The sequence below is a fragment of the Bos indicus genome, chromosome 14, assembly GCF_029378745.1.
Source record: "Bos indicus isolate NIAB-ARS_2022 breed Sahiwal x Tharparkar chromosome 14, NIAB-ARS_B.indTharparkar_mat_pri_1.0, whole genome shotgun sequence".
Classification (NCBI taxonomy): Eukaryota; Metazoa; Chordata; class Mammalia; order Artiodactyla; family Bovidae; genus Bos; species Bos indicus.
In genome coordinates, this window is record NC_091773.1 from 15,330,281 (window position 1) to 15,343,536 (window position 13,256).

The 13,256-nt window shown below is 38.9% G+C and overlaps 1 protein-coding gene across 5 annotated transcripts in view; it reads right to left on the bottom strand.

Moving 5' to 3' along the window:
- Nucleotides 1–13,256, bottom strand: part of NSMCE2 (NSE2 (MMS21) homolog, SMC5-SMC6 complex SUMO ligase) — a 237,702-nt gene that overhangs the window by 149,042 nt on the left and 75,404 nt on the right. For all 5 annotated transcript variants that reach the window (XM_070802468.1, XM_070802465.1, XM_070802469.1 and 2 more), the window contains one exon: nt 9,332–9,485. In XM_070802468.1, coding sequence (XP_070658569.1) covers nt 9,332–9,485 — 154 coding nt within the window. The remainder of the gene's footprint in view (nt 1–9,331; nt 9,486–13,256) is intronic.

Here is a 13,256-nt window from a genome sequence, read left to right on the forward strand (position 1 = left end):
AGATATGGAGATGACACCACCCTGCAGAAAGTGAAGAGGAACTAAAAAGCCTCTTGATGAAAGTGAAGGAGGAGAGTGAAAAAGTTGGCTTAAAGCTCAACATTCAGAAAACAAAGTTCATGGCATCCGGTCCCATCACTTCATGGGAACTAGATGGGGAAACAGTGTTAATAGTGTCAGACTTTATTTTGGGGGGCTCCAGAATCACTGCAGATGGTGACTGCAGCCATGAAATTAAAAGACGCTTACTCCTTGGAAGGAAAGGTATGACCAACCTAGATAGCATATTGAAAAGACATTACTTTGCCAACAAAGGTCTGTCTAGTCAAGGCTATGGTTTTCCAGTGGTCATGTATGGATGTGAGAGTTGGACTGTGAAGAAAGCTGAGCACCGAAGAATTGATGCTTTTGAACTGTGGTGTTGGAGAAGACTCTTGAGAGTCCTTTGGACTGCAAGGAGATCCAACCAGTCCATCCTAAAGGAGCTCAGTCCTGGGTGTTCATTGGAAGGACTGATGTTGAAGCCGAAACTCCAATATTTTGGCCACCTCATGCGAAGAGTTGACTCACTGGAAAAGAGACCCTGATGCTGGCAGAGATTGGGGGCAGGAGGAGAAGGGGATGACAGAGGATGAGATGGCTGGATGGCATCACTGACTCAATGGACATGAGTTTGGGTAAACTCCAGGAGTTGGTAATGGACAGGGAGGCCTGGTGTGCTGTGATTCATGGGGTCGCAAAGAGTTGGACACGACTGAGTGACTGAACTGAACTGCATACTATTTTCCTAAAAGACTAGGGGAAACTCTGGAGTGAAGGTGGAGTATACGGGCATCTTTTATTGCTTATTACAACACACATGTAGAAAAGCCAATTTTTCACTCCCAAAGAGCTCCCTGATAGCTTAATGCCCTGATTAAAACTCCACCACAAGAGAATCAATCTGATCGGAATTAGTTTCACTAGCTCTTGAGAGTCCCCTGGACTGCAAAGAGATCAAACCAGTCAACCCTAAAGGAAATCAGTCCTGAATACTTATTGGAAGGACTGATGCTGAAGCTGAAGCTCCAATATTTTCCCACCTGATGCGAAGGACTGACTCCTTAGAAGAGATCCTGATGCTGGGAAAGATTGAAGGCAGGGGGAGAAGGTGACGAGGACGAGATGGTTGGATGGTTTCTCCGACTCGATGGACATGAATTTGAGCAAGCTTCGGGAGCTGGTAATGGACAGGGAAGCCCGGTGTCCTGCAGTCCATGAGGTCGCAAAGAGTTGGACACAACTGAGCAACTCAACTGAACCCCAAATCTGCTTTAAAGTGTAAAACTTCCTAGGAAATAACTGTATGAAACAGAAGAGAGAGGATAGTTACATCTCTTTCTAATACTCTCTCTCCCCTTGGCATCTCCTGTCATCTGGTTCCACTGTTTATGAACTTTGTAACCCTGGGCATATCACTTAATCTCTCGGAAGCTGCTTCATCATTAAGACGGGAATGGTAGCACTTAGCTACCCCTGATGTAAGTAAAGACCTACGGGAAAGAGAAACCATCTGGGTGGGAAACACAAAGAAAGCAGAAGGGAGGAAAGAGCCACAAAAGAATCAGACAGAATGACTCAAAGAGGAAGAAGGAGAGAGGCAAATACACAAAGAATAAAACATTTGCACAGGGCGTAAATTTCACTCAATGAGCATGAGTCCTCAGGATATAATCCACTGTGGAAAAGTCAATCTCTGTTGTGAAACTTATGACTTTTAGCATTTCCCAACCGTTAGTGGTCATCCAGCAAATGAATGGTGATGGTATCATCAATATTAAAGAAAAAATGAAGATTAACTAAGGGCCACAGAGATGAAAAATTGTCTATAGAAGAGCGAGCAAGCCTAAACTTTTATAAGTTTGCTTAAATGTTCTAAGTAAGTGAGCATCAATTCCTGAGTATGCTGCTGCTGTGGTGTTAAAAACTATGTGTTGCTACATATACGATACATTTACACCAACATATCACTATAACAGGTTATAACACAGGATCATGCATGCTGTCTTTTCTGAATAATTAAAAAAATAAAGGACTGTCAAAGGCAATATAGTTGTTAACCCTCTGCTGCTGATTTTAGATCCCAAAGCCATGTATGCCAATTTTCTTCCTCTTCTTTTCTTCTCTACTGATGGCACAGTATCGAAGGGAAAAGACGTTTTACCATCAGACTACCTTAACTAGATTCTGACCCTCTTTTTCTAGTTGAATAATTCTGTTCTATAAATATTACCTGAGCTCTAACTAGATAAGGAACAAAAGGAACACAGAGATGAATGAGAAACTATTCCTACCTTAAAGGGTCTTGGGCTTTGGTTAATTGCAGCCCAGCAATATATGTTGTTTGGATAGACAGTTATATTGCACGACAAAGACATTTATAGGTTGAAGGGGATCAGCATTAAGTCAGGTTGGCCAACACCTGGTGTAGTTTAAACACATCCAATGTGTATCTAAGCACCTCCTTTGCTTCTTCCTCACCTCTCTCCTTCTAGTAGGCTTCAAAACTCACATACACATTTCCAATCCTCAAAAGAGCTAATCTTCCCTAAAACTCTACTGTTCATCTGCAACTGGTGTAGGGATTCCCCTATTTGGCCCCTCAACATAAAATCTCCACCTGCTTTTCAACAGAATCCACTGGGTTCCTACTCCACATTCCCAAATGGCAGGAAATGCATAAAATCTGGCCTTACTTTGAAGTATCTTTAAATAAAAGCATCCCTTTCCTTGAAGAAATCATAATCTACTGTTAATTGGACAAATTAATACTGATGTCCCATTAAGTGCTTAGCAAGGCAGTGAAAAATGGTATTACGAGGAGGCAAAATCAAAGCTCACAAACTGACAGTTCTGTTCATATAGTGTTTCAAAAATTTAGTAACTGAAAAATAATCAGCTAAACTTCTGGGTTTTCCCAAAAACCTGAAGATCTGGTAACACTGTGTCCACCCTCCCTCATAGCAGCAGGGATTGGCCAGGTTGCAGGCATCTCCTTTAGGTAGGGCATAACCTCTTGTGTGGGCTTCCTAGAATCTGCTTGCCAATGCAGGAGACGCGGGTTCAATCCCTGGGTTGGGAAGATTCCCTGGAATAGGAAACGGCAACCCGCTCTAGCATCCTTGTCTGGGAAATTCCGTGGACAGAGGAGCCTGGTGGGCTACAGTCCATGGGGTTGCAAAGAGACACGACTGAGCAACTAAGCACAAGCTCTCAAGTATATGGCAGTTCTCCTGAAGACTCTTGTGACCATCAAGGATCTGTGCATTACATACCAGGTACCTAGACCTCAAGGAATACAGCAGTAGGCAAAATACAGAAGGCCCTGCTCACGTGGAATGACACTGTGGCTTTGAACAGATGATGAAGGATGGGGTAAGCAACCCACAAGGAACAGTAAAGTTATTCTAGTATTCCTAAGGAACTCCCTATCTAACAGAATCTGTGAGCAAATCTTTTGTGAAGTGAATGGCCACTCCCTATTTTATCAGTTTTGAGCCCTATAATGAGCATGTTTCAAGTGATGGCACACAGTTATTTTCTAAACCCATATAACTTACAAGATTATGGTGTGAATTCCTATGTTGTGTGTGTGGTATTATGAGAAGTGATAATGATTTCTGTGTCCAGATATATGTATCACTTAAATTGATTTCTGAGTTTCACACATGGATTCAATTATCTCTGTATCTCGTATTCTGCATATCTCATATATGACCTAAGTATACTGTTAAATTTGTGGTGAACACCTTCAGATTAGCAAATATGCATTAAAAAAGACATGCTCTTTTAACATTTAAAGGTACCATCAAAATTACATTTCCTATTATTTAATACTAAAGCTCTCAGATTTAGAGTAAATTCTATTTTGACAACAAAGTGATGCCCTTAAATTGTAAAGGTTCCTAAGTATGAACTATTGTAAAATTCCCTCGATTTCTGCCTTGCTGACCTATACTAAAACTTTCAATGCCTCCTAATTATATAATTGGTAAGTGAATAAGGAACACCAGAAAGATTACTTGAAAACTTGAGAAAGTGTTTATACAGAAAGTGAAACTTGTGTCCGACTCTTTGGGACCCCATGGAATTCTCCAGGCCAGAATACTGGAGGGGGTTGGCATTTCCTTCTCCAGGGGATCTTTCCAACCCAGGGATCGAACTCAGGTCTCCCGCATTACAGGTGGATTCTTTACCATCTGAGCACCAGGGAAACCCAAGAATACTGGAGTGGGTGGCTGATCCCTTCTCCAGCGATCTTCCCAACCCAGGAACTGAACTGGGGTCTCTGGCATTGCAGGCAGATTCTATACCAGCTGAGCTACCAGAGAAGCCCATTTATACAGAGGCGTCTGTCTGCATATTCTAATTAAGTTCTCCTGACGTTAAAATCACAGGAAACCATGAGTTGCAATACTGTAAACTGTTTAAGTAAAAGAGACAAGGAAGAGAGAATATTACAATATGAATATACTGTTCAGGTATATTAAAATAATTTTATCCAACTTGGTCTGGTTCTGTCTGCCCTAAACCAAGTCATATTGTTTATTTTACAACTTGGGTTAGTAAGACCATGATTACCATTTAGGGGAACAGAATTCTCTTCTGTGAAAACTGTTTGCTGGCTCATTTATCATCACTGCCACCAAATATAAAAATTATCTTCAATCACAATCTTGATTTGTATGACTCTAAGAATTAGCCCTAAGAAAAATGGGTGGTACTGGTACAGAGATCAGGCTACTTACTTATTGACTCAAACCCAGGTCTTCTGGCTGCTAAACTCACATTCTTTCCACTATGCTTTACTAGCTCTTTGTCAATAATAACTTAAATGTAAAGTTTCAGAGTTTGCAAAGATCTACTATCTCATTTAACCTTGGTAATAATCCTAGGAAGTTGAGGCAGACATAATATCTCTAATACTTAGGACACTGGGTACCCACACATAAAACAATTTGCCCAAAGAAGATGGATTGAATGCCTGGCAATATCTGCAAGACACAAATAACTACTAAAAAACCTTACTGTGTACAACTGAAGTATGTGACCTTCAGAGTAAGCATAGCCTCAAATGAGTATAATTCATCTGCTGCTGTTATATTCTAGAGATGGTAAATACCAGATATCTGCACTGCTTCTCTTCTTTTCCCACAATCCTTCAGCACACCCTTTCTTGCAAGGCCTGAACCCAGCCTCTGAAGCATTTTGAACACATAGTTCCAGGCAACCCCTATCAACCAACGCAGATAAAATCTGCATTCCTGTTCTTCCTCCATTAAGGCCCACTTGTATAATATTTGTTTTTGACATTGTGTCTTTGCTTTTGCTTGGATATTTGCTTTCATGGCTCTACCAGAATTGTATATATTATCTTCTCCAGGTCCTGGAACTCTGCCTTATTTTGATCTCAGAGCACCAGCTGCAAAGATTCATATACAGCAGGCACACAAGGTGTTCTGAATATACCTGAGACAAATGCATGGTACTTAGGAAAAAGTCTTGGAGAAGGAAATGGCAACCCACTCCAGTACTCTTGCCTAGAGAATCCCGTGGACAGAGGAGCCTGGTGGGCTGCTGTCCATGAGGTCGCACAGAGTCGGACATGACTGAAGCGACTTAGCGTGCATGCATGCGTTGGAGAAGGAAATAGCAACTCCCTCCAGTATTCTTGCCTGGAGAATCCCAGGGACAGAGTAGATGGTGGGCTGCCATCTATGGGGTCACACAGAATCGGACACGACTGAAGAGACTTAGCAGCAGCATTAGGAAAAAAATCTAAAGTTAACAACAACAAAAATACCTTCCCTTATTTCTAATTACCATTCAGGAAAGAGTCAGATAGTAAAAACAAGTTTTGTGGGTCAGATGGTCTCTGATGCAACCTCTCAACTCTGCCATTATGATGTAAAGCACCTATAGACAACATGTAAATGAATGAATGTGTCTAGATTCTCATAAAAATTTACATATGAACACTAAAATCTGAATAATTTAATTTTCACATCACATTCTTCTCTTGACTTTTTTCCCCCCAACAATTGAAAAATATTAAAGAAAAATCTTAGCTTGCAGGTCACAGAGAAAGAGGGTGTAGGCTGAATTTGGCCAACGGGGCCATACGTACTGACCCTTGGCCTAAATCTGTGGTTTTCAAAATGAGAATTTCAGGGGGTCTGCAAGATCCTTTCAGCAAGTCCAACTACCTATGTGTGAAGCTGGACTTTCTTTGGTTCAACCCAAACACTTAAAAAAAATCAATCATCAATCAAAACAATGCACAACAGATTAAATGCATGAGCAAATATGAAGACCCAGCTGCATTCTATTAAGCCAGAAATTGAAAAGACTTGCAAAAATGTAAAATAATGCCACTCTTCCCACTAATTTTTCTTTGTTTGGAAAATACCTAGTTATATGTCATCAGTCAGTTCAGTTCAGTCACTTAGTCGTGTCCAACTCTTTGCAACCCCATAAATCGCAGCACGCCAGGCCTCCCTGTGTTCTTTTTATTAACATGTAATGGACTTATGATTGATTTTTTTAAGTGCATTAATATTTTTTAAGTTCCTCAGTTTTGATTTCTATTTAGATACCAACAGCTACAACCTATGAAAAGTTAAAAAGCTGTCTGGGGGACCTAAATAAAAAATAATTTTAAAAAATATGCTGTTTATACACAGACACACACACACGTAAACTGGCCACACCCCATGGCACGTGGGACCTTAGTTCCCTAATCAACCAGGGGTCAAACCTGCATCCTCAGCATTGGAAGCAGAGTCTTAACCACTGGACCACCACGGGAGTCCATGGCCCTCAGTGAGTTTAAGAATGTAAGGGGTTCTTGACACCAGTCACTTTGAGAACCAGCCGCTGAGCTGCAGCAGGATTAACTGCTGTAGGCAGAGCTGCCTTGAGAAATGAGGGCACCTCCTCAGGTCAGGGCACCAGATAGACCTCCTCATTTCAGTCTCCTTGATTCCCCCCCCGCCTAAGAGCTTCCTGGTATTTCTTTCATTAAATCCTTATCTGGTAAAATGTAATCCCATGCAATTTATGTTCTTGAATAATAAAGTTGGTGAAAATGTGGGGTGATTTTCATTGGAAGAACTCTTCTACTATGTGCAGACCATAAAAATGCTTTAGCCTTCGTCAAAATAGGTAACTAGATTCAAGTATCTCTCCCTGGCTTGTCTTTTCCAATCTTAAAAAAAAAATCCACAAAATTACTATTGTAATTCCTTGCCTTCAGAAAATCTCTCAAAATAAATAGATTCACCAGCTTCTTTATAAATCATAGTTTCTTTGACTTGGCTCCACAAAACTGCACAAGCCTCGTGCTAACCAGCATCCTCACTAGCGTTACATTAAAAGAAATGAAATCCAGGAGGCATGGCATCAGTTTAACTGATAGCGCTAATAATAATGCACTAAAAATCACATTTCTGCAAGTAAAGTATATACATCTTACAGAGTATCTTAAAAGAGTATTAATATTTTGCTTGTTTCACCATTTGATATTTTAAAATTTTTAAAAAGATTACTTCAGGAGACATAAAAGGAAAGTTCTCTTAATTCTAGTGTTACCATATGTAAGGAAACCCTATATAAGGAAGTTTTCTTAAATATAAATTTACTCTGTAGTAAGGTTTAACTGTCCAGACAAATGATGTATACTGCTGGCCTGGGGAAACCTCTCCCTCATTCCTCATTTTAGAGAGAATTAAAGAAATGATACTATAATTCCAATAATTATAATTCTGTTGAATACACACTGTTAATTAGAAGGCACTTCCACATGAGTATATGATTCTAAAGATCTTTATAGTTTTCTCTTATGGAATAATAATTTTGTAAACAATAACAAAGTGGGAAGAAATTTCTGTTTTTGAATATTTGTCCTTTAATCTGTATTATAAAATATCTAAAAAAAAAATCAAGAATTATGATCAGATGCTAAATCTGCCATAATTTGTGATTATTGTCTCCAAGAAGAAAAATAAAATGATTTGGTTATTTTGACCAAAGCAAAAACTTCAATTCACTAGCATCTAGACCAGAAAGGCACTAGCAAATTATTACCTATTTGGAGAATTGTTATCCATCTGGGGAAACAGTACAAATTAATTTAGAGAGATTTGGTAGCTGTGCTGTTCAATGAAGAACCACCACCACCAAAAAAACACATAGATTTGAAATGTGGGGAAAATGCTTACTATTTAAATTTACAGTAACAGAAAAGTCTCATCATGATTGCAAAACATTCCAAATTGTGAAACTTAAGTTATTTGTAAAATAGACAAAAGTAAAGCTGCTTCCTCAGTTATTTTTTGAGATCTCAGCATCAATTTAAAGAAAATGCTTATATTTAAAAGAAGGCCTATTTAAAAATAGGAATCCTTCTGCTAAATACAAATATGAACATGAAGTAAATTTATCTTGTATCATGCATTCCTGTCCCATGTATATGCAAATGAAGGTGATATGAAACCAAAGTTTGAAAAAAAAATTACTTTGTTCAATTCTCTAAGGAATAAAAGAGCCTCAAACCTAAAGAACAACGACTGATGCTAGTGTAAAAACAATAAAATTACATAAAATTGGTATGTGGATTATATGGGGAAAAAGGGAGGAAAAAAAGGAAATGTACTTCACTGTACAAAAAACATACATTTCTGCCAATACTGTCTTCAAGACTTCTGGGGTACAACTAGTAATTTTTATACTCTCATTTTTAAATTAAAATTATGTGCATTAAAACCCTGAGTATAATAAAGTTTCCTGGTAAGGCAAAAAAAAAAAAATGAAAATCACATGGAATTTATACTACCACCAAGACAGAAGAGATCAAGAGAATTTTGGTCTCACATTTGAGAAAACATTGCTCCTGCTACTCTAAAACAGAAAAACTAGAATCAAGATACAGTTATTTTAAAGCTTGGCACAGCAGTTTAAAATTTGAAAACTACCTTTGGTATTTTAATAAAACAGCTTTTAGTTTTATTTTCCCAATTTCTTTCTCAGCAGTGGGACAATAACAGTGTAACTTTCTCTACCTGCTGGGGAATTTTCTTAGCACTTTGTGGAAACCGTTGGCTTTCAGAAATGGATAGCTGATTTGAACCAAAAGTTAGACAAAATACAGAATTGCAACAACAATAAAAAAGCGATTTAGAAAGATCAAGCCAAGCAGATAAGCAAACTCTATAAAAATCAGTTTCTGGGACTGTTAATCCAGTCAGTTCCCTAATTTAAAAAAGCCAAACCAAAGCAAAGCATGCTGACTTACATTGCTTCTTTAGTTCTTTCAGCTGTTGTTTAAATTGGACAAATTTTTCATTATTTTGAAAGTCTGCATCGGAATTCTTATTCTGTAAAGCCAAAAACTTCTTCTCCACTAATAATTTTAGATCAGGTATTTTCTCTGAACGTTCTTCTTTTACCTGAGGAGGACAATAAAATTACTGTAGTTGAATGTTAACAATGACACAGTCTTGTAACAGAATTTTTCTTGCATTTTATTCAAAAAATATAGCGGTAGAAAACAGAATTTCCTTCAACAGAGAACCAGGGGGGCAGGGCCCTGTTTCAGAAACAGACTGCTAGCGGACAGCAGAGAAACTCATTTACCCCACCTACCCTTTGGTTTCTTACACTATCCCCTCGTTGCCCTGCTGACTTGCCGTGTCCAGACAAGTACCGCGCAACTGTGTCCTCCACCTTCACCAGAACCTGAGCGTGACGGCGCCTTCTTTTCATTTAGGTCTATGCGGTCCCCTCTCCTTCCTCTTGAGTCTGTCCTGCATTCTCTCCAGCACTCCTCTTCTCTGGTCCTCGGCCCCGGCAGGTGAGGCTGGCTCCTCCTTCACAAAATGAGTGGAGACTTGAACCTTGAACTTCCACCATCTGCGGTCACCAGGAGTAAGTGCCCCTAGTCTGTTCAAGGCTAACCTCTCAATCTTTATTCTCCCCTCCCCCAATATTTTATTATAAAATTTTCAAACATGCAAAAATGTTGAAAGCATCATATTTTACCATTCAAAGTCAAAAGATTATCTGTAAGTCCTCTGCTTTGATTATCTTCTGTCATGGAGCAAAGAATTAGATAATATTCTTTTGTTTAATTGCTATGCATGCTATGCATTAGCCAAATCAAAAATGAAAATTAAGCATGAAATCAAAATACCTAAATCTATATGAAATCAAAATACCTAAATCTACATGTAAAGTACAGAGTATAGGAAATGACTGTCTTCTCATTGCACTGATGAAGCTCAACCAGTGCTGGATCCATCATCAAAGAGAGGTGTGAAAAACATGGCGAGGCTTTAGTGACAAGTTATATGTAATTAAAAATTTAAAATAAGTCCTATAAGGCTAAAGAAACAATAAAGCTCAGTTTGGAAACAAGAAGGTACAAAGACAATCAATCGAATAACGCCTAATACCACAAAAATAACTGCTTCTACCCAGTGCATAGTTATTCTCTGTCTCTACACTGGAGAGAACAAGATGAAACAAGTTCAAGGCTGTAGCAAGAAGAGGGCACAGAGCAGACACAGAAAATAAATGAGTTCTCAAAAAAGAATAAGGGGCTCCCTTTCTGGATTTGTAAAATAAAAGCATACATATGAAGCTTCTCAAGGTCTTTGATTAGTATGAAATTATTATTTAATCTTCCATGATCAGAAAAGAGCTAATCTGAGCAGATATCAGTAACTGCAGATGTCCTTTTCCAACAAAGTCTCTAACCCACTCAACATACTTAATCTCCCCAAATCAAATACAACCACTGCTGAGGAGTTGGGTAGAAAAGTGTTGGGGCAGGGGGTGGAGGCATTTTGGAGTTGACAATGTAGCAATTTGAAGTATGACAAGGAAAACCCGAATACATCAAACTTAGCGATTCAGAGTACTTTCTTCCCCCACAGCTAGAACCTCCAGAGAACTGCTGTAAAGCACACAATTTCACTGCAGCAAATACCTTCTCTGGAAACTTGATGCTGCAGTTGGCATAGCTATCTGTTGCAAGGAGAACTTACTGTACTCCAGCTCTCAAAATGAGAGCCTGAAAAATATTAAACTCATTATCTGTTTAAATCAATGCAATAAATAGGGATTAATTCTATTTTTTAATGGTTTCTTGCATTGTTTGTATTCTCAAGATAAAGAGACACAGAATCCCAAATGAGGAAAGAAAAAAGCCATTCTTTGAGTTGTTAGTTGACCATAAGTGTTACCTAGTCTGAAAAAGTAAGGATGGCCCTCTTTTCCTAAGACAAACATAAAAATACCTCCAAGAAGTCTGAGGGGGAGGAGAGGATCTATTAGAGCCTTAGTCCATCCTTTTCCTAAGGATAAACTGCCTGGATACAAGACTTAAAACCTGAGTTTTAAGTCACTGGGTGTACTAGTCTGGTAAGACTGTCATAGCAAAGTAACACAAACTAGATGGCTTAAACCACAAATGTGTATTTTCTCATAGTTCTGGAGACTAGGAATCTGAGACCAAGGTGACAGCAGAGTTGGTTTGTAGATGGTCATCTTCTCCCTGTTACACGGTCTTCTCTCTGTACATGTCTGTGTCCAAATATTCTTCTCTTGAAAGGACACCAGTCACCACATTAAAAGGAAGCACTCCAATGACCTCATTTTACCTTTGATTATCTCTTTAAAGACTCTATGTCCAAACACATTCTGAGATACTAGAGGTTAGGCCTTCAACATATGAATGTTGGGAGAACACAATTCAGTTCATACACTGGGTTAAAGAAATTTTGAGAGAATTTTAAAAATAGCCTACAGACTGTTAATCTTTATGCCATTATAATTTTTAAATGATAGAAACTAACCGAGAAGTAAACTTAGCAGACACCATAGTTAACAGAATGGGAATTTAATATTGTCCTGGAAAGAAAAGGTCATGTTTTTGAGTAGCACCCACTTATCAAGTGAGTGCCTTCTCTGTGTAGCTAAACAGGAGAGAAGACCAGAAAAGCTGATCAGGAGTAGGTAGTGAACAGCTTTGGGAGCCAGGCTGTGAAAGTGAGGCTTGATCTGATAGGCAGCAGGGAAAGACATTAAAATACTGTAACGAATAAAGTGATAACACCATGACAATTTTCTTTCTCTAAAAAAGAAAAAGATTGCTGTAGTTAAAGCATCGAGGATGCACTAAGACAGGAAAGGAAAAAGAAGAATGGCCTATGCTAACTAATGGCAGAGGGGCTGGCAACTTGATCGAATTCTATTGCTATTTTTGAAGCAGAATTACTGAGTCATTTTGTGAGAGGAAGACATGAAACTGATGATGACTTCAAGATTTTTAATATGAGCAACTAATTACATAAAATTTTCTTGAGGAAAGAGAGGGCAATCCTGAACGTCTGGACAACATCTAAATGGAAAGATCTAGTAAGCAGCTGGAGAGACATTTAAAATGACAGCATATGAAGAAAAAGAAGAGAAATGCAAAAGGAATTCTTTAAAAAAAAAAAAAAAAAAGTGAAGAAGAAAACCAGGAGTTAAGGCCAGTCCAAGAAGAAAAGAAAAGAGAAAATTTCCTTAAGAGACGCTTGTCCTTTGGAAAAAACGATGCAGGAGAGCTCGAGTAAGATAAGGGCTAAAAAGAAACCACTGGATTTAATTACCAGGCACTGGTACACTGCACTGGAACTACTTATCTGTTTCAACCTACTAGCCTGCAAAGCTTCTCTCAGGCAAGGATCATTTCATGGTGCCCAGTATACTCTATGTTTCAGCAGCTGCTCAAATGACACTGATGAACAAGTGAATTACAGAGACGGCAAATTCTACTCTAGTGATGTGAGAAGAGGGACTAAGGGGTACCGTGAATCAAGTTTGGCAGCAAGGGAAGGAGAAAGAGATGGGAAGCAGATCGCGGGAGAGAGCAAAGGACACTTGTTTATTCGTAGAGCAGTCAACAGTAGCTTTAAGTGAAGTTGACATGATGGTGGAGAAAGAACATGGACCCCAAGATCAGACAGGTCTGGGCCCCTAAGTTGTGGATTTGGGGACAATCCTTCTAGGCCTTGGGTTTCTCTCACTTCTTAATCAGAAATCGGGAACGCTGTCAATGCCATGAAGACTTAAATATGCCACGTTTGTGTTTAACTTTGGCGCACAGAACATATTTTTTTTTTCTTTCCTTCCAACTTTAGCACAGAGTCTTCAACATGTTTGCGGACTGAGAA